Consider the following 26,795-nt stretch of genomic DNA (forward strand, 5'->3'; position numbering starts at 1 on the left):
AAAATACTGAGTAAAAATATTGTGTGGGAACATAGCCTAAGGGTGCCATTACACAGAGATTTATCTGACAGATTTTTGAAGCCAAAGCCAGGAACAGACTATAAACAGAGAATAGGTCATAAAGGAGAGACTGAGATTTCTCCTCTTTTCAAATCCACTCCTGGGTTTGGCTTTAAATATCTTGTCAGATAAATCTGAGTGTAAAGGCACCATAACAGTGATGGCCACAGCAGGCCCCAGAAGTTCTGTTCTTGAATTGTAAATCACTTCTTCTCTACTACTACATGTATGATAGACAATAGAACCTTTGTATTTGTCATACGGGTTAAACATTAGACAAGATTTAGTATAGTCATGTGCTTAATAATCTGTATAGTCATATATAAGGGTCATTTGTGACTGGCGTTACATTTGATGTTACTGACTGTGGCTGTGCATGCTTTCATTTTTGCTTCCTTACCGTTGTTTTTTTCCTCGTACTTCATACAGACCCCAATCAAGTGGATGGCTCTGGAAAGTATACACTTTGGAAAATACACTCATCAGAGTGACGTGTGGAGCTACGGTGAGTCTAATGTCTATCAGTGAAATTTCATCTTTGTTTAATCTTTGTCTGTAAAATTTCAACTTCATCACTTTTTATAGGATTATGAATTCCCAACACTAATGTCATGTGCTACTTCTGCTTCCCTCCAGGTGTGACACTGTGGGAAATGATGACATTTGGAGACGAGCCATATCCAGGCATCCGTCTGTCTGAAGTACCAGATCTTCTGGAGAAAGGGGAGCGACTTCCGCAGCCTATGATCTGTACTATTGATGTCTACATGGTCATGGTGAAATGTGAGGATCAGCTTTTGAGTTATCAAGTTCCCTGTTGTCTCTGTTCATCTTCTTCCTGCAGCTCAGCTCTGACATTTCTGACTTCCATCTTAGGTTGGATGATAGATGAGAATGTTCGACCTACATTCAAGGAGCTGGGAAATGAGTTTACCCGTATGGCCAGGGATCCTCCCCGATACCTGGTCATAAAAGTGAGTATTTTGTCATTGTTTTCTGCTTATCAATGACATTCTATCAGTCTTGGATATTGCAGCTACTGTAACCAGTCACATCATGTATTTCATTTAATAATTTGCAGTTTCACATATAATGTCTATATTGGCATCTACCCTGTACTGTCCTGACCTATCACTAAGCTTATCTCTGCCTTCCTTCATGTAGCGAGACAGTGATACTCCTCAGTCACCTCTCCCTGGGGAAGCGCCACAACTGAGCGATAAAGAAGAAGTAGAAGACATTGAACCTGACTTAGGCACAGAAGATGATGAAGATCTGGGACCGCACCCTAAAACTCCAAGCACTGTCTATGCATCCCGACAAAGAATAGACTATTCTAGGGTAAGGGTTTAACCAACACATTTTTAGCCATTAGTCACAATTTCCTTTGGATTATTTGCTCTTTTCCTGCTTTCCCTCTTGTGTGTTATAGTTCTTCAGGTGCTTTAGTTTTCAAACATAAAGTTATCCATACAAATGTGACAGCTGTTGGATGAATGTGACAGCATTGGTTTGGCTAATAGCCATCGTTCCCGGTCCCTTCATACCCTTCATGAACGTTTGGCTAAGCTGGGCATTTATGTATTCTATATCTAGAAGAGAGGCATAACCAACATTCCTGATTCCTCTCTCTCCCTACTTCAGCTGTTGACTGAGAATCGGCCCTGTACATATTGGACACTCAGCCAGTCCTGTAGCAATCCAGTTTGTATGGGGCCTTCAAGACTTTGGCCTTTAAGCATACATTAAGCTATGATTGTTTTTAGTCATCTTATTACCAGTGCCAATATGTAAGGTTCTATGCCAACAGCTTATACTGTTACTTTAGTGGTAGATCATGCTACTTGTGACTCTGCTAAAAAAAGACAATGGGGGAGATTTATCAAACATGGTGTAAAGTAGAATTGTCTTAGTTGCCCCCGGCAACCAATCAGATTCCACCTTTCATTTTTCAAAGACTCTGTGAGGAATGAAAAGTGGAATCTGATTGATTGCTAGGGGCTCTGTGTTGGCCTTGCTCCTAGCACCAGTGATCTGCTAAGCAGGGTGCTCTAATGCCCCTATTCCACTGGTCGTCAGAGGAGCAAACGATCGCTCTCAGCGCTCGTTTGCTCCTCGTTCCCCGAACGCTGCCGCCGCTATTCAGCGCGGCTGCAGCGAGCAGGTGAGTGCGGGAGGGGCGGCGGGGAGCTGCAGGGGGGCTGCCCGGGGGATCGCTAGATCGTCAGGGCAGCCCATAGGATATAGCAGCATCTGCTGCCGACGCTCCTATTCAACGGAGCGACGGCAGCAGATCGCTGCTATATCAGTCGCTTGTTCTTCAACATGTTGAAAAACAAGCGACTGCAACGATCAGCCGACATGAACGATGTCGGCTGATCGTTGCACTCTATTCCACGGGACGATTATCGTCTGTAGCGGCCGATATCGGCCGAATACGAACGATAATCGTTCCGTGGAATAGGGCCTTAAGAAGGTGCAGTGGTATAAGGACCTGAATGTAGGAGGTTCCCATCTTGTATTCAGACACTTACATACTTGGGATATCGCAGTAACACCATTGCTCAGGAGAATGCAGGGAGGACATAAGGATAAGAGACTAAAAAGTTTATTGTGCATGTTATATATTCATCGTAGGAGACCTTATGGCATTTCCATTTGTGTTTTAGAGTCACAGTGTGCAGAGCTCACTTGCTGGATACCTCCCCATGAACCAGAGCATTGGTACCATCAACAAAAAGGTAACTATGGGACTGTGAAGCAAAATATTATGTTGCATTGCAGTATATAACTATAGGTATAAACTGTTTCGTGATGTTACTTGCCATATGTGCAAATGAATTTTCCTTCTGTTTCAGAGTTCAATGCACCGCACTGATCCAGGTCCCAGACGTGTGAATAGGAGGAGGCAGGACTCTTTAGGCCGAACGGTGTCAGAGTCATCTGAGGGCTGTTGTACTCTGTCTGACATGGAAACACCGGAGGAAACATCATTTGGGTTTGGAAGCCTAAGTCGTAGTCCTCGCTCACGTTTAGACAGTGCTTATCGCTCCCAGAGGGAAAGCCTACTTGCCGCTACACCAGATACTGACAGCGAGTACATTATGCCTGAGCTTAGCCAGGGAGGTATGTACATCTAAAATTATATAGAATTAATGTAGCTATAAAAACAGTAGAACAGATATAATATAAACTGTAGAAAGTGTGGCATTCATAAGCAAAGAAAATGAACAAATGTGAATAATTATGGGGAACACCTCCTGTGCTTTTACCGTGTTGGGGAACACCTCCTGGGCTTTAACAGTGTTGGGGAACGCCTCCTGGGCTTTTACCTTGCCGGGGAACACCCCCTGGACTTTTGTGCCTTATTTACATGTTAACAAAAAGGCTTATATGTCAAAGAATGATTTCTCAATGAATTTAATACATTGATTCAAGTGTGCTGTATGAAAGAAAGCTAACTATGCACACATTCATCTTGCATATCTCTTTATATTCTTGCATAGATCTATCAGAGAATGGAACATTGATGTCCCAAGGATCCAGATCACTAACCCCATGCATTGCCAGTGCCACAGAAGATGATGATGATGATGAATATGAGTATATGAACAGGAAGAGGCAGCCGTCAGAGAGGTTGGAGTATGAGTATATGGACATTCGAGGAGCAGGGGATGGAAACAGAGAGCGCACAAGCTCTACACGGCGGGACAGTAAGGATAAGTACTATGAGTATGAAAACAAGGAGGACTATGAGTATATGAATGAGCAGGGAAAACGCAACCAGAGCCAAGAACTAGGTGATCAAGATACAGAGTACACCTACATGAACCGAAGTAGTAGAATCAGGAAGGACAGCAGTTCAGATGACAAACAGGGCTATGAGGATATGAAGTTAATCACAAGCCAGCCAAAGTCCTTGGACAAACCCACAGTGGTTCCACAAACATGCCACAGAGAGGCCTTACAAAGAGCTTACATTCAACCTCTGCGAGAACTGGAGGTAAAAGACTGTGCATTTGATAATCCGGATTACTGGCATAGCCGTCTGTTTGTTAAGAGTGACCTGCAGCTGACATAGAGATGACCGATGTGCCAGGCAGCCCTATTCCTTCTTCACTGTTCACTTCAATGTGCTTAAGTAGCACAACACCCTGATATGTACTGTCTGCTTGTGAAGTCCGCTGCAGGAATATAGTTCTTCATTTCTGAGACAGAAGGGATGTTCCTTGAGCCAAATGCCACTATCAGACTACTGTGGACAGGGAAGATTTATAAGCGTGTTGTTCCAAACAGCAGTCACCTGTCTGGCTGTTCCTAAGTGATCAGATTCCAGTAACGCAAGTTATGAAGGATGTAACATGACAAGAACACTAACAAAGAAGGCCGCTGCTCATAAAAAAAAACAAAAAAACTATAAATGAGTAAAGTGGCATTTCCTTCCTCTAGAATTTGGGATTACAGATAATGCATGAGATTACATGTCAATGGGGATATCGACAGATAAAAACATTTGTCTTCTAAACCAGGACTTTTACCAGCGACGTTATGAAATATTATAAATGGGTAGAACTGGTAGTTGCACAGAAAGTAATGTAATGCATTGTAAGAGGAGCAGGTTCTGTTATATGAAGAGTTCAGCACCCTCCCTGCTGCAGATGACAAGGGATATTGTATGAGAAATTGTCATGACATTCAGAAGTTTTGGAAAGCTGTGTCATGTGTGTGAAAAGCGTAAGCGCCATGGCATTACACCAAGTCACAGGAATCCTCTCTTGGAAGTCCCTAAAGCTTTACCGTCATTTTTAGTAACTTTTGACATGTCCTGAGATACAGCCGGGTGAAATACACAGCAGTGCTCCATGGAGTCAAATGAAGATTTGATTGATGGCAGAGGTAGAACCATGCTGTGGGCACTGCCCCTGGCTGTATCTCTGGATTGCAGAAGATTTCATAAGCGAATCCCAGTGCAATCAGTAACTGCAGGTGCCAGTGACCCTTTAAATCTGTGTTATGAAGATCATCTCAGCTTATACATAACATCAAGTATAACTTATAATTTACGCCATGTTCACACAGCGTATGTTTTACATAAATCACGACCGTTGTTGCAATTGGCAACAACGGCCGTGATTTATGCAAAACATATGTTGCATCTGAATGCCATTTGAATCCCGGCGGGAGCGTATGCACATAGTATACGCTCCGGACGTGATTCCATGCGTCCAAACCAAAAACTGACATGTCAGTTTTCTGTGAACGTTATTCATTGAATAGCAGCCGCAGAGAACCTGTCAGTTTACACAATGGCCGCACGCTCCATTGTGTGCAGCGGTGAAATGGGGTGCGGGCGCATCCCAATTCATCAGAAATAAAGATCATCTGGACGGTACTGCAGTCACAGAACGTCCGGTGTCTTGCGCCATGTGAACATGGCCTAATACTATGTTTTACTTTTGCTTTTTGGGTTCATTGGGTAATGTGTAACCTTGGAGAGACTGCCAAGATGACAGAGAGTCCAAAAGAAACTTTGTCATGCTGCCCTTTGAAGAAGATTCTGGCTTAGCTGAGAATACCTAGTCCATCCCAAGGAGAAAGATTTTTGGCTTCAGACAATGACATATAGAGTAGCTACCTCCAATAGGTGACCCAAAAAAGCAAGCTCCATTTAAAATAAAGGAGAATTACTTACCCATACCCATCTGGATACACTGGAGCCTTGGGTGACCTTCAGGCTCTCAGTCATCCTCATGCCCATTGAAGCACTTATGCTGAGTACTCATTTGTGTGACTATTACCAAGGAAATGCCTATAAGAACAAACACAATAAATTATAATACTGCACTGCCATAGTAAATGAAACTTGACGTGTCCCAACTAGACAATGAAATTTCTACTGTATATAAATCAATTTTCACTGTATATAAAAACTATTTTTTTACTGACTATATCCAATATTACCATGGGTTAAAGACTGGTGGCCCTTAAAAAAATGCTTCTGGAACTGAAACCACAGCTTGTGGTCTCCATTATTCAATTTGTACAGGGACGCCACACCCTCTGCATGCTCTACTACTGCAACACAACTGCAGCGGTAAATGCAGTATGTGTCTATGGGAATTACTCTGTCTCCATTCACTACAATGGCTTCTCTGACCTTCTATGTAATTTGTATAGTGACTGCAGGGACTGATTTGTCCTTTGATAACTTATTTTGCCTATTATGTTGTAAACTATTGGTTTTAGTATATGAGAATAATGTGGACAATGTAGTTATTGTAGAGTATTGGCACACATGAAAAAATGCTGCACATAGTAGATTTCTTCTAGAGTTGACACAGAGTAGTTCATACTTGCACCCTTTTTTTCCACTGACACTTTCTAAGCCAGGGGTAGGAAACCTTGGCTCTCCAGCTGTTGCAAAACTACAACACCCATCATGCCTGGACAGCCTTTGGGTGTTGTAGTTTTGCAACAGCTGGAGAGCCAAGGTTCCCTTCCCCTGTTCTAAGCTAAGCTGATCCTAAGCAAAGGGTTCTACAAAATACAGATTTAGGCTATGTTTACACAACGTACGTTCTGTAGAAATCATGGTTGTGATTACTACAGAACTTACATTGTGCTGCAGCTGAGGGAATCCCGGCTGGAGTGTATACACATAGTATAAACTTTGGCCAGGATTGCTAGCGGCGCAGCAAGAAACTGACTATTCCCTGTCAGTGCACACAATGGATTGTGCTTCTCCGGCCACACGCTCCATTGTGTGCAGCGGGGAATTCGGATGCGGGGGCACACTGATGCGCCCCCATCCGAATTCAGCAGTAGTAAAGATCATCCGGCCGGTACTGCATTACAGGCCAGGATGATCTTCCCTGACACTGGCCGTTCCGTGACCCGGCCGGTGTCTTACGCCATGTGAACATGGCCTTAGGGTAGCTTCACAAACACCATTTCGTAGCAGATTTGATGTAAATAGCTGAACACAGCATCAAATCTGCTGCAGATCCTGTACGTGTGAATGCACCCTTAAACTTACTTGTCTCTTATCCACAGGCTCCTTTGTTACGATCGGAGCCGCGGTTTGGTGGGTGACCCATAGCTCAATTTATTCTCTATGGAGCTATGGGAGAGAGCTGAGTTCTGTACTCGGCTCTGTTCTGTGGCTTCATAGAGAATTAATGGAGCTTCAGGTCATGCGACGAAGCGCAGCTACATTCATAACAATCTTAGCAGGTGCCAATGTTTCTACTGTAAAGGGCCAGTTCACACTGAGCAAGACCGTCGGAATTCCGCGGCAGAGATCTCGGAATCCCGCCGTGCTCAGTGTCCCGCTGTAAGTGAATGAGGGGGCGTGCGCTCGTCCGCTGCCGCCGCTCTCCGCTCGGAAGATCTAACATGTTAGTTCTTTGAGCGGAGAGGAGAGGGAGCGGACGAGCGCGCGCTCTCCCATTCACTTACAGCAGCACACTGAGCATGGCGGGATTCCGACGATCTTGTTTAGTATGAACTGGCCCTTAACTATTGCTATCACTCTGCTGCATCTTAGTATGATGAAAGGAAACAGAACAGTCTGAACATGCTGACATTACCTTCTAGCAGGAGCTTGCGGTTAGCACTGATAATAAACACCACTATAAGCTGTATTTCTGTATCCATTTGACGACAATGTGGATTTTTCCACTGAGATGGACTTGGAATATTGTGTGAACCTACTAATAAGAAATGTTTACTGATAAGAAAAGGAGATATATTCAGCATGTATGCTATTGTTTGCTACCTGGCATTGACAAACTGTACTAATACGTAATGGTGGATACTGTATGCATTTACACACACTAGCAACCATCACCAAAACAGTTAATTTCTTAAAGGGATTATCCCATGAATTTTATTACCGTTTGCAAACTACAGGCATAGGCAAATGGTAGCTGGAGAATCCTCTTACATTACTCTCTTTCACCTCATCATTTTCTGTCCTCCATAGCTGTAATGTGGCTGGCAGACGCTCCATATTATGTGCCTCTTTCTCCACCCAGTAATCCAGTACAGTGCTCCCCCAGGTTATATACAGAATAATATGTTCACATAATTTGGAGGAGCTATAACTTACATAACCCAATCTTTTCTGCTATGCCATTACACTGGCTCAATGTCTCCCGTGACAAGCAGAGATGGAATCAAAGACTATTAACCAACCTCTTCACCAGAACAAAGATCCCTCCACAATGTGAAGAGCTGACAAATAGCACATGATGCACTATAGAGATGAAACACTAGATGGTGCTATAATGCATTTACATATTGTATATATTGTTAATTCAAGTTTTTCTTTTACTTAAAGGGGGAAGATTTATCAAACATGGTGTAAAGTGAAACTGGCTCAGTTGCCCCTAGCAACCAATCAGATTCCACATTTCTTTCCTTACAGTCTCTTTGGAAAATGAAAGGTGGAATCTGATTGGTTGCTAGGGGCAACTGGGCCAGTTTCACTTTACACCATGTTTGATAAATCTGCTCCAAAGTGTCAATGTCACTTTACAAAACTTTTGACATGTCATGGAGACATGTCAAAGGTTTTGATCGGTCCAGGTCTGAGCGTTCAGACACGTACCGATCGGTAGATAGAGCCGGGAGAAGATGTGCTGCAGCGCGTCCTCTCCCGGCTCTGTGTTACATAATCAGTTGAATTGATCAGTCGGGCTACATAGAGCTCTATTATAAATCCGACTGATCACATGACTTCTTCTCGCAGGTCTATCTCCCGATCAGTATGGGTCTGGACCGTCTCTATGACATGTCAAAAGTTTTGTGAAGTGACAGTGACACTTTAAATACAACTCAAGCCTAGAAAACAAATTTTATTCATGGGATAACACCTTTAATACAGTACTTCCTTGTGTCTGTAAAACATTTGCCCCCATGTAGTGCACAGGTGACAGACACACCACATGGCGTCTGCTATAGCTTGCACTTTCCTGTGTATACATTCTAACAAGCTGTCAGCTGGTTTTGTACATGTGTATGAACATTGTTATACAGAGTCTATTTTTGTACATTATTTTTCTACCACTCAAACAGGAATGAGAATATGTAACATTTACATTTGGTGCATACGCCAAGGATCTGTCAGAAGCAGGTGGCCTCGGCGGCAGAAGCAACCAGAGATCACCTTTAGGTTTCTGAATTTCACAGGAAATTGAAACATGGACGCTGGTTGCCATAAGTCACAGGCCGCTTTGTTCCTAACACTTTATAAAGGGAATTGTACAGGAGGGATTACAATTGTAACTGGTCTCTGCCTACCTGTCAGTCTTTTAATGTATAAAGTAAAATTTATCAAATAAAATGTTTTTGTTTTTTTTATAAACAAGAAATTTACTGATTTCCACGTGTTCTTAATTAAGGGCCGCCATACACCATCAATAATTGTTAGAACATCCATGTCACCTCTGTGAGGAGTGGTAGGCCGCCACGGTGAACAGGCCTGGTCTAAACAAGCTTTTGGGGCTGCTTTGTATAAAGAAAAAAAAAAGGCTACTTTTGGGAAGTGAACCTCTTGTTGGGAAATCAGTGACAGCCAGTGTAAGTCAGTGGTGGAGCCAATCTATTCACTGGCCACAAGCACAGGACTAAGGGTGGGTTCACATTAAGGAATTCTCGCGGATAAATTCCGCGGAATTCCGTCGCCTGTACGCGCTCACATCCGCGCGCCTCTCCGCCCGTGCAATAGACACCATTATATGCACGGGCGGAGAGGCGCGCGGATGTGAGCGCGTACAGGCGACGGAATTCCGCGGAATTTATCCGCGAGAATTCCTTAATGTGAACCCGCCCTAACAGTTAGTTATAAGGCTATGTTCACACTTAGTATAACACCATGTTATACTGCTGGACACTGGGCAGCGTTGGGTATGTTCCTGCAGCCGATACCACTGTATGGGCTGCAGGAACATTATTGAATTGCGGACATGCCCAACGGTGCCCGCAATTCAATTGTAAAAAGATAATGTTCCTGCAGCCGATACCACTGTATGGGCTGCAGGAACATTATCTTTTTACAATTGAATTGCGGGCACCGTTGGGCGTGTCCGCAATTCAATTGACCATTGACTACACTGTAAAGTATGGCAGCCGGCCGTACTTTACATTGTGTGAACAGCTATTGTTTCCGGGTTGCTGCATCCAGAAAAAAAAGCCATGTTTATTATTTTAACGTCCATTCTAAAGAATGGACGTTAAAATAATAAAGTGGGTACACAGTGAATTCAATGCAATTCTGCCACTGCAAAAAAGAACGGACGCTGATCTCATTGCAATCAGCGTCCATTCTTTTCTGGAAAAAAAATGTAGTGGGAACATAGTCTTATGGTATAAACACACACACCGTATACGCAACATATACACAGCAGATTAGATCTAAATAACTGAACACTGCATCAAATCTGCTGCGTATCTGCTGCGTATACGGTGTGTGTGTTTGTACCCTTAGGGTACAAACACATACACACCGTATACGCAGCAGATACGCAGCAGATCTGCAGCAGATTTGATGGTGCAGATTTGATGCTGTGCTCAGTTATTTAGATCTATTCTGCTGCGTATTTGCTGCATATCAAAGCAGTAAATACGCTGCTTATACGGTGTGTTTGTACCCTTAGGGTATAAACACACACACCGTATACGCAGCAAATACACAACAAATACGCAGCAGATTAGATCTAAATAACTGAACACAGCATCAAATCTAAACCATCAGATCTGCTGCGTATTTGTTGCGTATCTGCTGCGTATACGGTGTGTGGGTTTGTACCCTTACACAGATTCTGCATAGGTATATTGCGTGGCGAGCTCCACACTCTCTGTGGATTGTAGAAGTTTCCTGTTCAATGCACAGAGATGGAAGCAGCTGTCGCATTAGCATTGATGAGAGCAGCTTGGAGGGGAGGCCCTTAGGGTACAAACTCACTGGGCGGAATCGCAGCGAGTTTCTCGCTGCAAATTCGCAGCGAGACTCGCTGCGGATCCCTGCCCTGTGCCCCCTATGGGCAGACAAATTTGCAGCAGGATGCACATCACACTGCGAGTATGTCCGCAGCCCGCCCTGTTAATCCCCCGGCCGCCTGAGCCTATACGTCACCTGCTCCCCGCTCCGGCTTCGGGGATTCCCGGCAGGTCCCGCTCAGCCAATCAGTACGCTGCCCCGCCGCAGCGCACTGATTGGCAGACCGGGACGTGAAGACACTAGGAGCCCGAAGCAAGCCGGAGCGGGGACCAGGTGACGTATAGACTCCGGTACTTTATTATTACCATTATTAGCATATAGATCGTGGGAAACGGGTGAAAGCTAACCCTAGCATTATTTATAGCTTTTAAATGGACTTTGACCACGGATAGTGAGGCCCAGGAACCCACTTGGTCTGTTTGGTGAGGCCCAGGCATTGCCTTGGTCTGTTGGGCGAGGCTGCTATAGAAAAGGTTTGAGGAGCACTGCTCTATTCTAAATGAAGGTGCCCATGCAGATATGGACCGTTATGGATGTGTTATACATCTGTAGTCTTGTCCACAGCTGCAGATCCGCAGTATGGAAAGAGCTAAGGATGTGTGCATGTGGGGTATTATGGATGCGAAGTCTGTATAGAAGGGGGGGGAGGTGCTTGAAAAGTAAGGAGCCTAAAGTGACAGAAATGGAGAGGAAAAGGGAAAGGGAACGACCTTGATCAGACAAGGTCCAAATTGGCCCCAATGAAGGAGATATTAAACATACATTTATAGAAAGCAACAATGCTAATCATTATCATTGCCTTTCACTGACACACACGGATTCATCAATCTGTCAGAGACAAAAAACTGACCCTTTCTTTATATATAGCAACCAATCACAGCCCATTTTTAGAAATGGAAGCTAAGCTGTGATTTGTTGTTATTTGTCTGAAACTGAATGTTTGAACATCTGGGCTTCTGGGCAGCTTATTTCACTGCCAACGCATAGGATGTGCTACAAGGGGGCCAACTAAGGCACTGTCACCAAAGGGCCTACATAATGCAGACCTCACTCTAATATCCAAGTACACAAATAGGTGGAAATCTATCATTCAGCAGCCAGTAGACAGAGGGAGCATGAGCTCATAAATATCAAGGACTGCTAAGCATCCACTCATGGTGAGAAAGATTACTTCCCAGTGCTTTGGGTTCTGGTTATACTCAGAGATACCATCAAAGAATGATAAACGGGACAACACAAGCTTGGTGACAGTCTTTGGAAAGTGTCCCTGTCACTATAAAAACTTCCCACGCATCATGGTGGCACCACAGAAGTATTGATCATCGGGGAGGCCTCTGCATACCTCCCAACCTTTTGGATGGCCAAAGAGGGACACTTGTGGTTCACTTTAGCACATTTTTTATACTTTTTAATGTCTCCACACCTAAAGGATCTGCCGCAGATTGATGAATACATTTAGTTACATTGATGTCTCCAAATCTGCAGCAGATCCTGTATGTGTGACTGCATCCTTAGGTCCCATTCACACATTTGTAATTACGGACCCACAACTGCGGACAGGATTACAAATATATTTCAGTAACTGCATTTGCAGGGACGCACTGTCATATAGGTGATACGGACGCACAATGGAAAGGGGCCATAATGTCACATGGTTCATCTGTATATAACACATTTTAGCATCCAACATTCACCACATGATGGAATAATATGCAGGTTTGGGTCTATTATACAGTAAGTAATAAGACACTTTCTAGAGCGAGATAAAAAGTTTATTAATGCAAATCTAACTCCTAGGACAAAAAGAGGGACATGTAAGGGACAAAGAGGGATGTGGGTCAAAAGTAGGGACTGTCCCTCCAAAAGAGGGACACTTGGGAGGTATGGCCTCTGTGTTTAGACCATGACGGAGACCTAGAATAAGTGTGGAAAGAAGCGTGTGACCAGGCACTCCTCCCCACTGTGTTCGGGACTGAGATTACATTACACAGAGATGGGAGAGGACCTGCTTAGCGCACACAAACCGATTTTATGTGCCCACAGACAATAGTGAGGTAGACCCCCTATATAGTAAGAGCGGTATTACACGGAACGATTATCGTTCCAAAAATCGTTAAATGGTTCAGATTTGAACGATAATCGTTTAGTGTAATAGCAGACGATTAAACAACCAACAAGAAATCGTTGGTCGTTTAATAGAATTTGGACCTATTTTTAGCGTTGATCGTTCGCGTGTAGTAAGACGTCGTTTGGTCGTTCGCAGTAGCGGCAATAATGATAATAAGTAACGATCATCGTTCCAAGTTATTGGGTGAACAATTATAACTTGTTATAATCATTGGGATCGCCGAAAAATCGATTCATGTAATAGTACCCTAAGTAGGTAAACCCTCTTTAGGTAGACCAACCCCATAGGCCACCTAAGGAAGGTGTGTAGGCAGGTAAGTAGATCCCCCATTGGCCAGGCCAATAATATTAGGTAGTCCCCCATTTTATTTGTAGGTTAGGCTGCTTTTTTCGAGTCCTGCATAATTCCTTAAAAAAAAAATGTTTCCACCTTTAAGAAATTACTGTAAACTCCAACTACCGTACATGTAGTTGTCAGCAGCCCAGAGCCAGGCGGTAGCCGCCTATATAACCTACAGGTCTGATACAAAGCCCCTTCTCTCGGCAGCGCCGCCTATAACGCCGTGCAGGTTTCCCGGCACAGGAGGACTACACCTCCCGGCATTCATTGCGAAGCAAATGTGGGTAGCTCACGTGGTAAGCGCCCATGGCTCCCTCACGTCACAGCGCGGCGGCGAACTACAACTCCCAAAGTGCTTTGCGGCTAACCCGCCTGACCCTCAACCCCACGCCTGCGGTGTGCTCCCGCCTCCTGAGCCCTCGCTCTCTCTGTGGCCGCCGCACGCCTGTGCAGACGGGAGACTGTTGGACGCCAAAATGTCGGGTGACGATGAGCAGCAGGAGCAGACGATCGCCGAGGACCTGGTGGTCACAAAGTACAAGATGGGGGGCGACATCGCCAACAGTGAGTGTCCGGCTGTCAGCGGGAGGTGGGGGGATGGAGCTGTGCCGGGCTCGGGGGGTCACCACGGGAATGCCGGGTCGCTCCATGGCCGGGACACGTGAGGAGGCGGGCGCGGGGTCGGGTACTGCCGGTAACCTCGTGTGCGGAGTGGCGGCCGGTATAAGCAGAACGGCTGTGGGGGAGGGGATCGCACGTGTCCCGCCTGCCATGTGCCTCCCCGGCACCCGTACATCTCCCGGGCACCCACGTGTCTGCCGGGCCCGCTGTACTCTCCGGAGCCCACGTGCTCCCCACGGCCCCTGTGTGAGAGGAGGGCTGCTGCCGCCGCCGCCATAACTCTCTATAGCAGTCTGATCTCCCTCCACTTAAAGGGATTCTCCTAGAATCTGCAGGAAAGGCGCCTGACCTTAGTGATGAGTGATGGGGGCTCTTATCTGCCCTGTAAATGGGGTATAAGGGAGAATCCCTTTAATTCTGCACCTGGAAAGGAAGGATTAAATGAGCCCCCCCTGGTATTATAATGGGTGCTAATATGGCGCAGAAGTGCCCCAGGCTGTCACATGTGATCCCTTATTTATTTGCCATGGCTGTAGATGTCAGACTAAGACTTGTCAGGTTACTCTAATGCAGCGTTTCCAACCTGTGGCCCTTGTATAACTACAACTCCCAGCATGCCCTGGCAGCTTTCAGCAATGTCACCAGCTATTGATGCTCTAGAAGAGATGGGGAACTTTTGGCCCTCCAGCTGTTTCAAAACTACAATTCCCATCATGCCTGGACAGCCAAAGCGAAGCTTTGGCTGTCCAGGCATGATGGGAATTGTAGTTTTGCAACAGCTGGAGGGCCGAAGGTTCCCCATCTCTTCTAGAGAATTGTCCAGCTGTTGGAAGAATCCTGCCAGGGCATGCTGGGAGCTGTAGTGTAGTAACTACTGGAGAGCCACAGGCATCAATGCTCTCTGTGCTGTTCCTTCCGACTCACCAGTGACCTCATGTATGGGTTAGGATTGCACAGTGATTCCTTAAAGGGTCTTTCTCGTTATCTGATGGGGGGGGGGGGGGGGCGGCAGCGAACAGATCATCTTGTAGGGAGAAGAGAAGCAGAAGCTGAATCAATCATTCAGATAGACGGGTCCATAGTGTGGGATACATCCCTAGTGATACTGTCCAAAAATAGTCATCTCACAGATATGTCAATCATTTTGATCAGCACTAGATATAGCTGGGAGACTCCATAGACTTATAATAAACCAGTCTCCTGCAATAAGAGTGAAGCGCACTGCTGCATGCTTCTCCTAACTATATATATATAGAGCCCTGTATGGGTCTCCGCACTGAAACCCTGATTGTCTGTCAAGTGTTTTTTCTGTCAGTAATGCTGTCAGCAGGTTAGACGCATGTAATCTGCTTATATGTCCCTATAGTGCGCAGGGCATTGAGGATGACTGTCATTCCATTGTGACAGGACTGTGTTCTCAGGATTACTGGAGGTTTTAGCAATTGGACTATCACTTTAAAGGTTTTTTTTTTTTGGCAAATACCACTTATCCCCTATAACTCTATATACTATATTACAACAGTCCTTGTTCCCAGAACACAGAAGTTGGGGTGTAAGGGTTGTACAGATCCAGAAAACCAAAAACCAACTGATCTCAGAAAGTGCCAGAGACCTGTAATTTACTCCTATTAAATGTCTTCCAGTACTTATCAGCTGCTGTATGTCCTGCAGGAAGTGGTGTATTTTTTCCCAGTCTGGAGAGCAGGAGAGGTTTTCTATGGGCATTTGCTTCTATTCTGCACAGTTCCTGACACAGACAGAGGTGGCAGCAGAGAGCACTGTCAGACTGGAATAAATTCACCACTTCATGCAGAGCATACCGCAGCTGATAAGTACTGGAAGACTGGAGATTTGTTAATAGAAGTAAATTGCAATTCTCTTGCACTTGCTGGGACCAGTTAATTTGAAAGAAGAAAGTTTTGGTGAACCACCCCTTTAACAGGGCTTATGCATGTGGTTGGTCTTTGAGACAACCTCCTAGAAAGGTTTCTCCACTTTGGACAATCCCAAATATGACCGTAAGCAGATTACAGATAAGCCCCCTGGAGGAAGCCCCTGTGATCAACTCTTCAGGCCCTATTACATGGAATGATTAATCGTCCTGTGTAATAGAAGGCAATGATCAGCCGACATGAACAATGTCGGCTGATCATTGTAGTAGTTTCTTTCAACATGTTGAAAGACAAACAACTCATATAGCAGCGATCTGGTGCCGCCGCCACGTGGAATAGGAGCAGCAGCAGCAGACCGCTGTTATATGCTATGGGCTACATGAGCGATCAAGCGATCACCCGGGCAGCCCCCCGCGCCTCTCCTTGGCCCACCTGGCTCTCACCCGCTCGCTGCTGACGCGTGTAATAGCAGCGAGCGAGGAACAAGGAGCAAACGAGTGCCAACAGCGCTCTATTGCTCCTCAGTCACACCATGTTATAGGGGAGATTTATCAAACTGGTGTAAAGTAGAATGTTCTCAGTTGCCCCTAGCAACCAATCAGATTCCACTTCTCATTTTTCAAAAAATCTGTGAAGAATGAAAGTTGGACTCTGACTGGTTGCTAGGGGCGACTGAGCCAATTTTATTTTACACCAGTTTGATAAATTTCTCCCCTAGTCTTCAGTTTCCCTGCAGCGCCACCACATGGTAAATAAAGAATTACACTGTGCCCTTTCACATTACGGGACTGGTCCTCCATAGCAAGAGCCGCTCTTTACAGCCTCTCTGGCCAAGAGGGGAAGACCTCCGCTTCTGTTAACTTGGAGAGATCCCCATCACATTAACTTTGCTCTAACATTGGCCTATCCATTGCATCGACCTATAAAGCTGCTCTGGACTGAAGACGAGCTCTTTACCTCCAGCCTGTTGCTGTGACATGTCTGAATGTGTCCCATTCCCATGGGTGTTAGAGAACATAAAGCTCCCAACTGGTAGTGTGAGTCCTGGCTGTGAGGGTGTGGTGGGTCATCTGCAAGAAGACAAAGCCTTACTTACCTGAGGAGCACATATGTAATAGGAGCAGTAACTAGTACATGGCTTCACCCATCCTCCGAGCTCGGGGGTACATCTGACCTAGTGTAATACATGAGCCCCCATAAACTGTGGTCTATGAATAACCCTTATGGGAAGTGAGACATCTTATCCTTGGACAATGCCTTTTTCTTTGAAAAACAGGCAGGATCCAACAAAAGTGCTCATTGTCCAAGGCTAAAATGTTAGCCTAAAAGTGGCGACACAGCTGCATAGAGACAGACAGGGCTTAAAGGGGGTTTCCAGGCAAATGTAAAACTTTGCGTACTGCCAAGAACAAGAGGACACAGTGAGAGGTTAGTTGGGGGAAAGATCAGAAGCAACGTGAGAAAATATTACTTTACTGAAAGAGTAGTAGATGCTTGGAACAAACTTCCGGCAGATGTGGTAGGTAAATCTACAATAACGTTATAAACCTGCCTGGCATATACATATATCTATCCTAAGATAATAAGAAGATAAATACTAAAAGGACAGACTAGATGGACCAAGTGGTCTTTTTGGTACTATGCTACTTTGCCATTCTGTGCATTAATACAATAAAGTACATTGCCTCCTCGCTTTCTTGCTGCTCCCACTATGAGATCTTCCGTCACCGACCGAGTTCTTGTTTCTCTTGCTACCCCATTCAGCTTTGTAATTGGCAGAGTGGGAAAACAAGAGTTCAGCTGCGACCGGAAGATCTGATGGTGGGAGCGGCAGGGAAGTGGGGAGGCTATGTATGTGGGCGCTTGTTTATTGTAGTAAGGCACAGAATGGCCATAAAGGAGGTTTTACTTTACCTGGAAGACCCCTTTAAAGTAAAGTTGTGACATGATCTATGCTTCCATATCTGAGTGCAGGTTGTGGCGGAGAGAGAAGCAGAGCTCTGATATATAGGAATAGGGCAGGGTTCCTAGAGAGTATCCTGCTTACCCCATGCCACCTAGTGATTGACAGCTGTCTTTGTAGCCTCTTCAGTGTTCACTACTATTCATCCTCAGTCACCTGTGCTTTTATTGCAGCGGTGCAAGGTACTATAGCATTGCCTACAACAGTCCATTACATTAAAGACTGAAGAAGTCACACTGACATATTGGTAGACAAGGAAACACTACAGGATGTGACAGAAGCCTGTAGGACCCCTGCCTGTTAGCGCTCACAGTAGAGGTGGCTGTTTTGCATATAGGAACCATTGCCAACCTCATTCTATTTATTTATTTTTTTTTTTACCTGCTATATATAAGCCGCTCAGACTACATTGTGCGGGGAGCTGATTACCCAGTGTACACCTCTCCCCTCCATGAAATCGCTCCCTTTGTAGACGCACAATTCAGCTCGCTTTGAATCTCCCACGTAAAAACTGGAATAAACAAGAAACGCTACTGAGAGAACACAGAGAAAAAAAAGCTTCTGGGGCTGATGAATGTTCCCCCTTTGTCTCTTGTAGAGGTCCTGCGTGCACTGGTGGAGGCAGCCACCCCAGACGCTTCTATCCTCAGCCTGTGTGAGAAGGGAGACGCTCTGATCATGGAGGAGACTGGCAAGATCTTTAAAAAAGAAAAAGAAATGAAGAAAGGTCAGTATGGTGGTAAATGTGGGCTCCATTTCTATGTTGTGGACTCAGCTGATTGGTGCCAGTGTATTCCCAGTATGATGAGACCACAGCTGATTCATACTGGAGTTCAATGCCCATGGCTCTATTCAGATGGACACAATGAATTCATCACTTCACGTTGCACCACGTCTCACCAGATTGCAGTTGGAAGGAAGCTCCTTTATTTAGCCTCTTATTTTCTTTCTTGCAGGTATTGCATTTCCAACAAGTATATCTGTTAATAACACTGTGTGTCACTTCTCCCCTCTGAAGAGCGACCAAGATTACCTCCTGAAAAACGGAGATCTAGTTAAGATGTAAGTCTTCCCTTGACGAAGTCCAAGCTTAAGCGATACCTTTTTGTATTTTGACAGAATTGTCCAATGTCAGAGGTGACTGATGGGCGTCCAATTACTAAGATCCCCCACCGATTGCTAAAACAAAGGAGCAGAAGCTCAGCTCAGAGAGTCTGACATAGATATATAGATCTCTCTATCTATTCCTATTATAGCTTTCTAAGCAGACACATGGGGACAGCACACAGCTAAGCACTTCTACCCCTTTGTTTTAGCATTCGGTTGGGGTCTCAAATGGCCCCCACGATCAAAACTTGACATGTCAAAAGTTTGTCAGATTTCTGACCCTTAGGGTGGGTTCACACTATGGAATCTGCACAGATAAGTTCCGGCGGATTCCATCTCTCATATGTACTCACGGTGTCGCGCATCTTCACCTGTCCCATAGACTCAATTCTATGGGCAGGCGATTTCCGCCTTCCACTGAAAGAATTGACGTGTCATTCGCCCACCCATAGGATTAAGTCTATGGGACGGGTGAAGATGCGTGCCGCCGTCAGCAGCTATGAGTGATAGAATCTGCCGGATTCTGTAGTGTGAACACACCCTTATATAGTTGGAAGCACCCAGCAGTAATGATATCATTATCGTCGTCTGTCTTTTACTATAGATCTTTATCTGCTTACAGAAATAGTAAGGATTTTCTGAGCGCTATACAATGCTGTGTATTCATGGATTCAATCTGATCATTCAAGATGGTTAAATACTAACTTCATGCTAGTATCTTGTCCACACATGGTTTTGTAGACCTCCACTCATCCCTTACATAGCCACATGTCCGTTCATTGCTGCAGGATGTTAGGCCCCTCTATATACCATGTTTTGGTGTTTACATCAGCAGCTGTTCAAAATGGCATGCAGACAGGTATGATAACTTTATTGGGCCAAACATAGTCTAAATATCTGTGCAGACATTTAAGCGAATGTACCATTAAGTACATCACATTGAATCTAATGGAGCTGTGTTAGAGGGGAGGGCATATCGTCGCGGCGGCGGGCACAGAGCCCATGCCCTGCCAAAGAACGGTGCCTAGCATGGAAACCGTGTGACTAATTCGCTTTAAGAACATGGCCTATGGGCCAACAGGCTTTATGTTGGCATCCCCTATTGGCAGCTTGGTGACTCATAGTCTGATGTAAACACCAAAAATAGGGTGTGACTGAGGCCTAACATGACTCCTGACCTAGTATCTTTACACACCAGTTGAAATGTAATCATAAATGTCCTGTAATAAATAACAAAACGTGCACCAACATGGAAGATACAAGTAGCTGCTATGACCATTTTGTGAGATGAGCTGACATTTGTTCAGTGTTTGTATCCAGGGGAAGGGATGTTGGTAGGCGAATATTCCTGATAACGCTGCGTTTGTTATCTTGGCTCAGGTTGACCGAGCTGACTCTGAGTTGTTCAGTCCAAGATCAGGACGTACTGCGTATGTTTGCCAAGTCTCTCCAGCAGAACAGACACCTAACCACTTAAGACTTTCACAATGCTACATCAAGTACTGACTGTGGCAGCATCTTTATATCAAGCAGAGCTGTATTTAGAGTTTAATATTTATGGTGATCCTTCAAAGACAATACCGTTCTTGTAACTTAGAATACATAGTAGATATATGAAAATGGTTTTTCTAAACTGGTCATTTCCTTTAATGCTGTTCAATACTGTGTTACAGAGACCTAGGAGTCCACGTAGATGGTTTCATATCTAATGTTGCACACAGCTTTGTTGTTGGTGCTTCCAAGGTAAGACCAAGTTGTGGTTTTTTGTTTTTTTTTTGTTACATCTGACCTTTAAAATGTTATCTAAAATTGCTTTTAACATAGGAAGAGTTTAGGTTAGTCCGGGTGCAAGTAGTACTAAGACCTCCTTCAATTGCAGGGCGCAGTAGTAAGCCTCACTCCCTGGCTAAACGTTTAGTCTGTCTGATTACACAAGATCAGGTCCACGGTCTATAATAGAGCCCACTTCCTATAGTCAGATAAATGAAGTGCTGAGCCAGGACTGAAGTGCATTACTGAGCACCTATAATCAATAACCGATAGGTTGGGATTTTGGTGCCAAGACCCCCTATCTGAGCTTATGATTTGTGAAAGATTTAATTTAAATGCTGTCATTTAAGTTTTTCACCATTAGGGTGTGTCGTACGTCCAAAGAATGAACAGGTTAATTCTTTTAACGGACGACTGAAGCCACCCGTGCATAGAATGGAGTCTATGACACAGGAAGAGACACGCGCACCCGCCACACTCCACGATCGGGTGCGAGCTGCAGAATGCATAACGGGTTTACTATCGCCATTCCGTAGTGTGCACTTACTTTTAAGTTTGAAAGTTTCAATGTGATTCTCTAAAAACTATTTCTATTTACATGTAAGGCTTTTGCCACTGTATTTTTCCCCCTGAGTTTACATCAGTCATAAAGTGATGGCATATCCTAGGGATTTTTAATGAAAGGTGGTAGTATCCCATCAATATATAGATACATTACGATGGCTTACTTCCTTACTTTGTGCTTTGGTTTTTTTTTCTTTTCCATATTTTAGGATTCGCCAGTAACTGGCCGTAAAGCAGATGTTATCAAGGCAGCGCACCTTTGTGCAGAGGCAGCTCTCCGTCTTGTGAAGCCCGGAAACCAGGTGAGAACAGTAGTTACATTAATTTGTATGACTAATCTGACAGTACGCCTACTTTTATTGTGTATTGAAAAATTGCAAAAACCATATAAACACAGCAAAATTTTCCACCACTTAGTGTACTTCCAAAGTTTAGTCCACACCCGATCTTCACATTGTGTGGAGGGACACAGTCCACAGTGGGCAGGAAGTAGTTGTATAATGCCCAGCAAGTTGTGTGCACAAGCCTTATCCTAATAAACAGGACTCGTGCATGGAACTCATAGTGGGTTGGACAGTTGCCCCTAGATCTGTACTGCATTTCTCCATGGTATGGCGGGAGTTAATCTTCGTAGGTACTGTCCAGTGGACAGTCACTTGACAGATATCGGGGCAAAATAGCTAAATTCAGTACCAAAATCCTTTCTTCAGTAGTAAAAGGAAGAATCTGGCCCTATGTGTGTTAAGGTATAATCCGCAATTATTTCCTTATGTGAAGCCTAATGATTCCTTGTATTTCCTCTTAGAACTCACAGGTGACTGAAGCATGGAACAAGATTTCTCCGTCTTTTAACTGTGTACCTATTGAAGGTAGGAGCTTCTTTTACTTTTCTATACTCCAGAGTTTATCCAAAATTATGAAAATACATGTAAGCTCAGATTTAGAAAATTCAAGTTCAAATGAGTCTGCATTTGACCCTATTGATCCCTACAAAGGGATTGAGGGATTGTGTTTCACATGCTAGGTGGCAATTACCCAGTGACCGCTGAGTATGGGAACAGAAGAGTGACAGACCTGTTTTGTGTGTGAAGACTCAGTAATTACCGCACTATCTTACTATCTGGAAATGTCCAAAAGATAGAGAGGAATGGTGGGAACTGTGGTCCACGTTGGTTACATGGCAACATCAAAACCAGAGGGTTATATAGAGCTGGGAAAGGCAAAAAGACTAAAACAAACACATATATAAGCTATGATGGCATCTCCTTAGGGAATGTTCATACAGACTTATGGACTTTATTTGAATGAGCTATAAATAAAAGCCTTTTTCACAGACTTAATTCTTAAACAGGGTTCACATTACAAATGGCTTGGACGTGTCTGAATGCAAATTGTCCAAATGAGATGCCAAAATATAAGTGCGCAGACCGACACAGGCCCCATTGACATGCTGTGCTTGACTTCTAGCTTTGAGCCTTGTATTTCAATTGGTCAAGGCAGAGAGGGGTGGGGAAGGCATGAATGCTGCAGCTCGGTGTCCCCTCCTCCTTGACACTTAAGCTCAGAGTATGATGTAGAGCTGATAGATTCCCTTCTCTAAAACATTTTATTTATTTATTTTCTTCACCCAGGGATGCTTTCTCATCAGTTGAAGCAGCATGTCATCGATGGAGAGAAGACCATTATTCAGAACCCAACTGACCAGCAAAAGTATGTTCATTCTATGTTTAGAAACTGGGACTAAAATGAGATACTGGTATTGAACACCATATGGTTTCCTATTTATTGGCAAATTGTCATACCACCACGATCAGTTCTATTTGTGGTCAGGAAATATATGACCATAACCCGAAATTTCCTAGAAAAAAATGAGAACTTGAATCTCCTTTTAGGATAATTAAAGGCGCTGTCATATGGTTCAGGGAAATTTATACATAAGGGGCCTCTTATGAAAGTGGATGCAAAGTGTCCGTCCCTTGATGTTATATTGTATATTCATATATTATATGAGTCTTTGAGGAATGAATGGACTTAAAGATCTTGTGTTTGAGTGAAGCCATTGAGAATTCTCTGTACATATATTTTTATGACCAATGCAAAATACCAAGCACATTGTATGTGCCTATGTGCCTTCACATGCTCATACCAGTTAGTCCATTCACTGGACCTTATAGCTGTACAGCCTTAGACTCGCTGCTCCCCTTGGTAGTAGCCGGCTTTACTCAGCACTCATGGGTAAAAGGAATTTGTCCTTTTAAATGGAGGAGTACATGACCATAATGGGGTATTTCTTTTATCGCAGGAAGGACCATGAAAAGGCAGAGTTTGAGGTTCATGAGGTTTATGCGGTTGATGTTCTCATCAGCACTGGAGAAGGCAAGGTAATTACCACATTGCACCGCTGCAAAGCTTTGTGGCTTATCTACAGTTTCCTAGTCATCTAATTCTATTTTCTTATTGGGTGGTGATGGGATTAGGCAAAGGATGCCGGCCAGAGGACAACAATCTACAAAAGGGACCCAACAAAGCAGTATGGTCTGAAAATGAAAACCTCCCGTGCCTTTTTCAGTGAAGTTGAGAGACGTTTTGGTGCCATGCCGTTCACTCTCAGGTATGAAGTCGCCGTGTTGTCTTTGCATCTCAATGGAGGCTCCGGCCTACAGCTATAAAACAGTATACATAGTAATAAGGTGACATGAAAGACCACATTTTATTCTGTTCATTTTGTGTAGGGCCTTTGAAGATGAGAAAAAGGCTAGGATGGGTGTAGTGGAATGCGCCAAACATGAGCTCCTCCAGCCTTTCAATGTACTTTATGAAAAGGAAGGTGAGTAGGGTATTGTATGATCTTGGTCCCTGGCAGGCTTGGATAAGTTATTCTGACTTCAGTTTGAAGGTTATTCCTATCTGGCAAAGTTGTCCCCTATCCACAGGATACAGCATACCTAGTTAGTCCCAGGGGGGACCAGTTGCTAAGACCACTCTGTCTTGAGATTGGGGACCCCGGTCTCCCAGTATTCTGCTTTTTCAACATCTCCCATAAAACCTGTTGCTTCACCTAACAGGGGACTGGGGCAATCATTCTCAAGATCGCAGGGGAAGAAGCAATCGGCTACTTATCTCCTGTTGTGTGGACAGGTGGTAACTTTACTAGATGGGAATACCCCTTCAACATTACTCCTCAATTACTGGCATTATGTTGATACCCTGGAGCCTTAGAATTATCCTGACATAACACATTGCTGTGTTGGGTTAAACGGGTTATCCAGGATTCGGAAAGTGCTGCTACTCTTTTGCAAAAACAGCACCACCCCTGTCCTCAAGTTGTGTGTGTGGTATTAAAGTACAGATCCATTCACATTATATTCACATGTTGTGTTTTGTTTTTTTATTATTTTTGACTAAAATTTGTCTTTCTATTTCAGGAGAGTATGTTGCACAGTTTAAGTTCACAGTACTCCTGATGCCTAATGGCCCTATGAGGATAACTAGTGGCCCCTTTGATCCAGATGTGTATAAATCTGAACTTGATGTGCAAGATACAGAACTGAAGGTGAGTAGTGCATTTTTAGTTGTGCAGTGGGATTATGGTCTTTGGTCTTAGGCTTCTTACTGATAACAGAGCAGTGTGCAGGTGCTCCGTGGCTCTGTGCATGTTTTGCTGTTGGCAAAGATGTTGTAAGATTTTTATGGCTTCTCAAGAAGATGTGTGTGTGTGTGTGTGTGTGTGTATGTATTTGTGTAATATATATATATATATATATATATATATATATATATATATATATATATATATATATATATAATTTACACACACACACATATATAAAATATACCTTTTATTTCACACTTTTAAAAAAGATTATATTTGCAAACAAAAATCAACAAAAAAGCCCAAATAAATCAAAATTCATGTGTGCCCTAAATGTCACTCTTCAAGGCCATCATCTTTGTCCACAATCTATTGCTGGGCCCATGTATTGCACTGCTGTCGATTGCACAATGTCTCTATTGCATAATAAACGTTATTGCACCATTTTTCATATTGCACGTATATGCAGTAGTCACTTATTAGCATATTGTCTCTATTGCATTAATGAAGTTATTGCACTTCTATCTTTTTCCCTTATTGAACATAACCTTCTTTTTATTTTATTGCAACAGTCTCTTACAAAGTGCTTATAGTGTTGTGCATAGTCTTCTTTCTGTCATGCATATTTTATTCCTTTTACTGCATAAAAAAAGTATATTAAAAAAAATTTCCCTTTTTAGTTGAGTTTTTGAAGTCCATTCAGACCTGTTGTAGCCTTACGTGCTTCTTGTGCGATTGTTCATCAGGGGCTTGTTTTGCTAGTCAGTCGATAGGACTCTTTGCCAGGATATACATGTGCACAGTTCTGATGAGCACAGTGTCAGACTGGAGAATACACCACTTCCTGCAGGAGATACAGAGGCTGACATACTGAAAGGCTATAGGTTTTTTTTTGTTTTTTACAAATCAATATAAAGATGTCGTCTGTAATAAAACTGGAACGTGACTTGGGGTTTTCCCTATGTTAAGAGTTGCAAACTACACCAAAAGTAAAAAAACATTTGCAGCTTCTAAAATTTTGAGTGCACAGTTTTGCAATGTATTAGATATTTAATTTTCTTTTTAACTGTAATTTTTTTATGGTCATTTTAGGCACTCCTGCAAAGCTCAGCCAGTCGGAAGACCCAGAAAAAGAAGAAAAAGAAGGTAACTGCTCCAGTATGTTATAAACTAGCTGCTCTTTAAAGTCTTAGAGACATGAAAGGCCCTGGTATCTGGTGCACTGATTCCTCTAACAATGATGACTTATAATCTATCAGATAATACTAACTTGGGTGGTTACTGTGCCTGACTTGGGTGTGATAATCTCATTTATGTTATGCTAAAACTTATTTTTCCTCATTGCAGGCTTCAAAGACTGCGGAACAGGCCACTGCTGAGGATAATGAAGGCACAGAGTGAGGATAGCGCCTCCTGGAGGTGCTTGACTTCGACCTGCCAGTTTATTTTTTAGTGTCTGCGTTACTTTTTTGCCTCTTTTCCCCTCTTCCCAAGAAATATTGAAAAACAAAAGCTTCTGCTGGGTGATCTCTCAGAGTGCTAATGGATTCAGGCCTCCCCCCACCCTCTTTACAAAACATGGACATTGAGGGAAAAGTCTTTTTGGAATTTACACCAGACTACTTAACCAAAAATATATATAAACAATAAAATCAGGCATAAAACCAGTCTTAAGGCCCTCTTTCTAAATAAATGTTGATGTTTTGTAGGATTGGAACAAGTCGTCCTTTAACACTTATACTACTGCCGCCACTAAG

General features: G+C 43.7%; 2 protein-coding genes across 2 annotated transcripts in view; both read left to right on the forward strand.

Moving 5' to 3' along the window:
- Positions 1-7,403, forward strand: part of ERBB3 (erb-b2 receptor tyrosine kinase 3) — a 73,629-nt gene extending 66,226 nt beyond the window's left edge. The window contains exons 22-28 of the mRNA XM_069970025.1: positions 490-565; positions 697-843; positions 937-1,034; positions 1,225-1,401; positions 2,730-2,801; positions 2,919-3,186; positions 3,567-7,403. Of these exons, the coding sequence (XP_069826126.1) occupies positions 490-565; positions 697-843; positions 937-1,034; positions 1,225-1,401; positions 2,730-2,801; positions 2,919-3,186; positions 3,567-4,141 (1,413 nt within the window). The 3' untranslated portion in view covers positions 4,142-7,403. The remainder of the gene's footprint in view (positions 1-489; positions 566-696; positions 844-936; positions 1,035-1,224; positions 1,402-2,729; positions 2,802-2,918; positions 3,187-3,566) is intronic.
- A 6,498-nt stretch (positions 7,404-13,901) lies between these two features.
- PA2G4 (proliferation-associated 2G4) lies at positions 13,902-26,706 on the forward strand. The gene is made up of 13 exons (XM_069970026.1): positions 13,902-14,093; positions 18,604-18,732; positions 18,962-19,067; positions 20,786-20,855; positions 21,656-21,748; positions 22,252-22,315; positions 23,078-23,156; positions 23,749-23,827; positions 23,924-24,057; positions 24,179-24,273; positions 24,872-24,999; positions 26,131-26,184; positions 26,386-26,706. Exons 1-13 carry the CDS (start codon positions 14,006-14,008, stop codon positions 26,437-26,439), a joined length of 1,173 nt encoding a protein of 390 aa, XP_069826127.1. The 5' UTR covers positions 13,902-14,005; the 3' UTR covers positions 26,440-26,706.
- Positions 26,707-26,795: the final 89 nt, after the last annotated feature.

The sequence above is a fragment of the Dendropsophus ebraccatus genome, chromosome 5 (genome assembly GCF_027789765.1).
Source record: "Dendropsophus ebraccatus isolate aDenEbr1 chromosome 5, aDenEbr1.pat, whole genome shotgun sequence".
Taxonomy (NCBI): domain Eukaryota; kingdom Metazoa; phylum Chordata; class Amphibia; order Anura; family Hylidae; genus Dendropsophus; species Dendropsophus ebraccatus.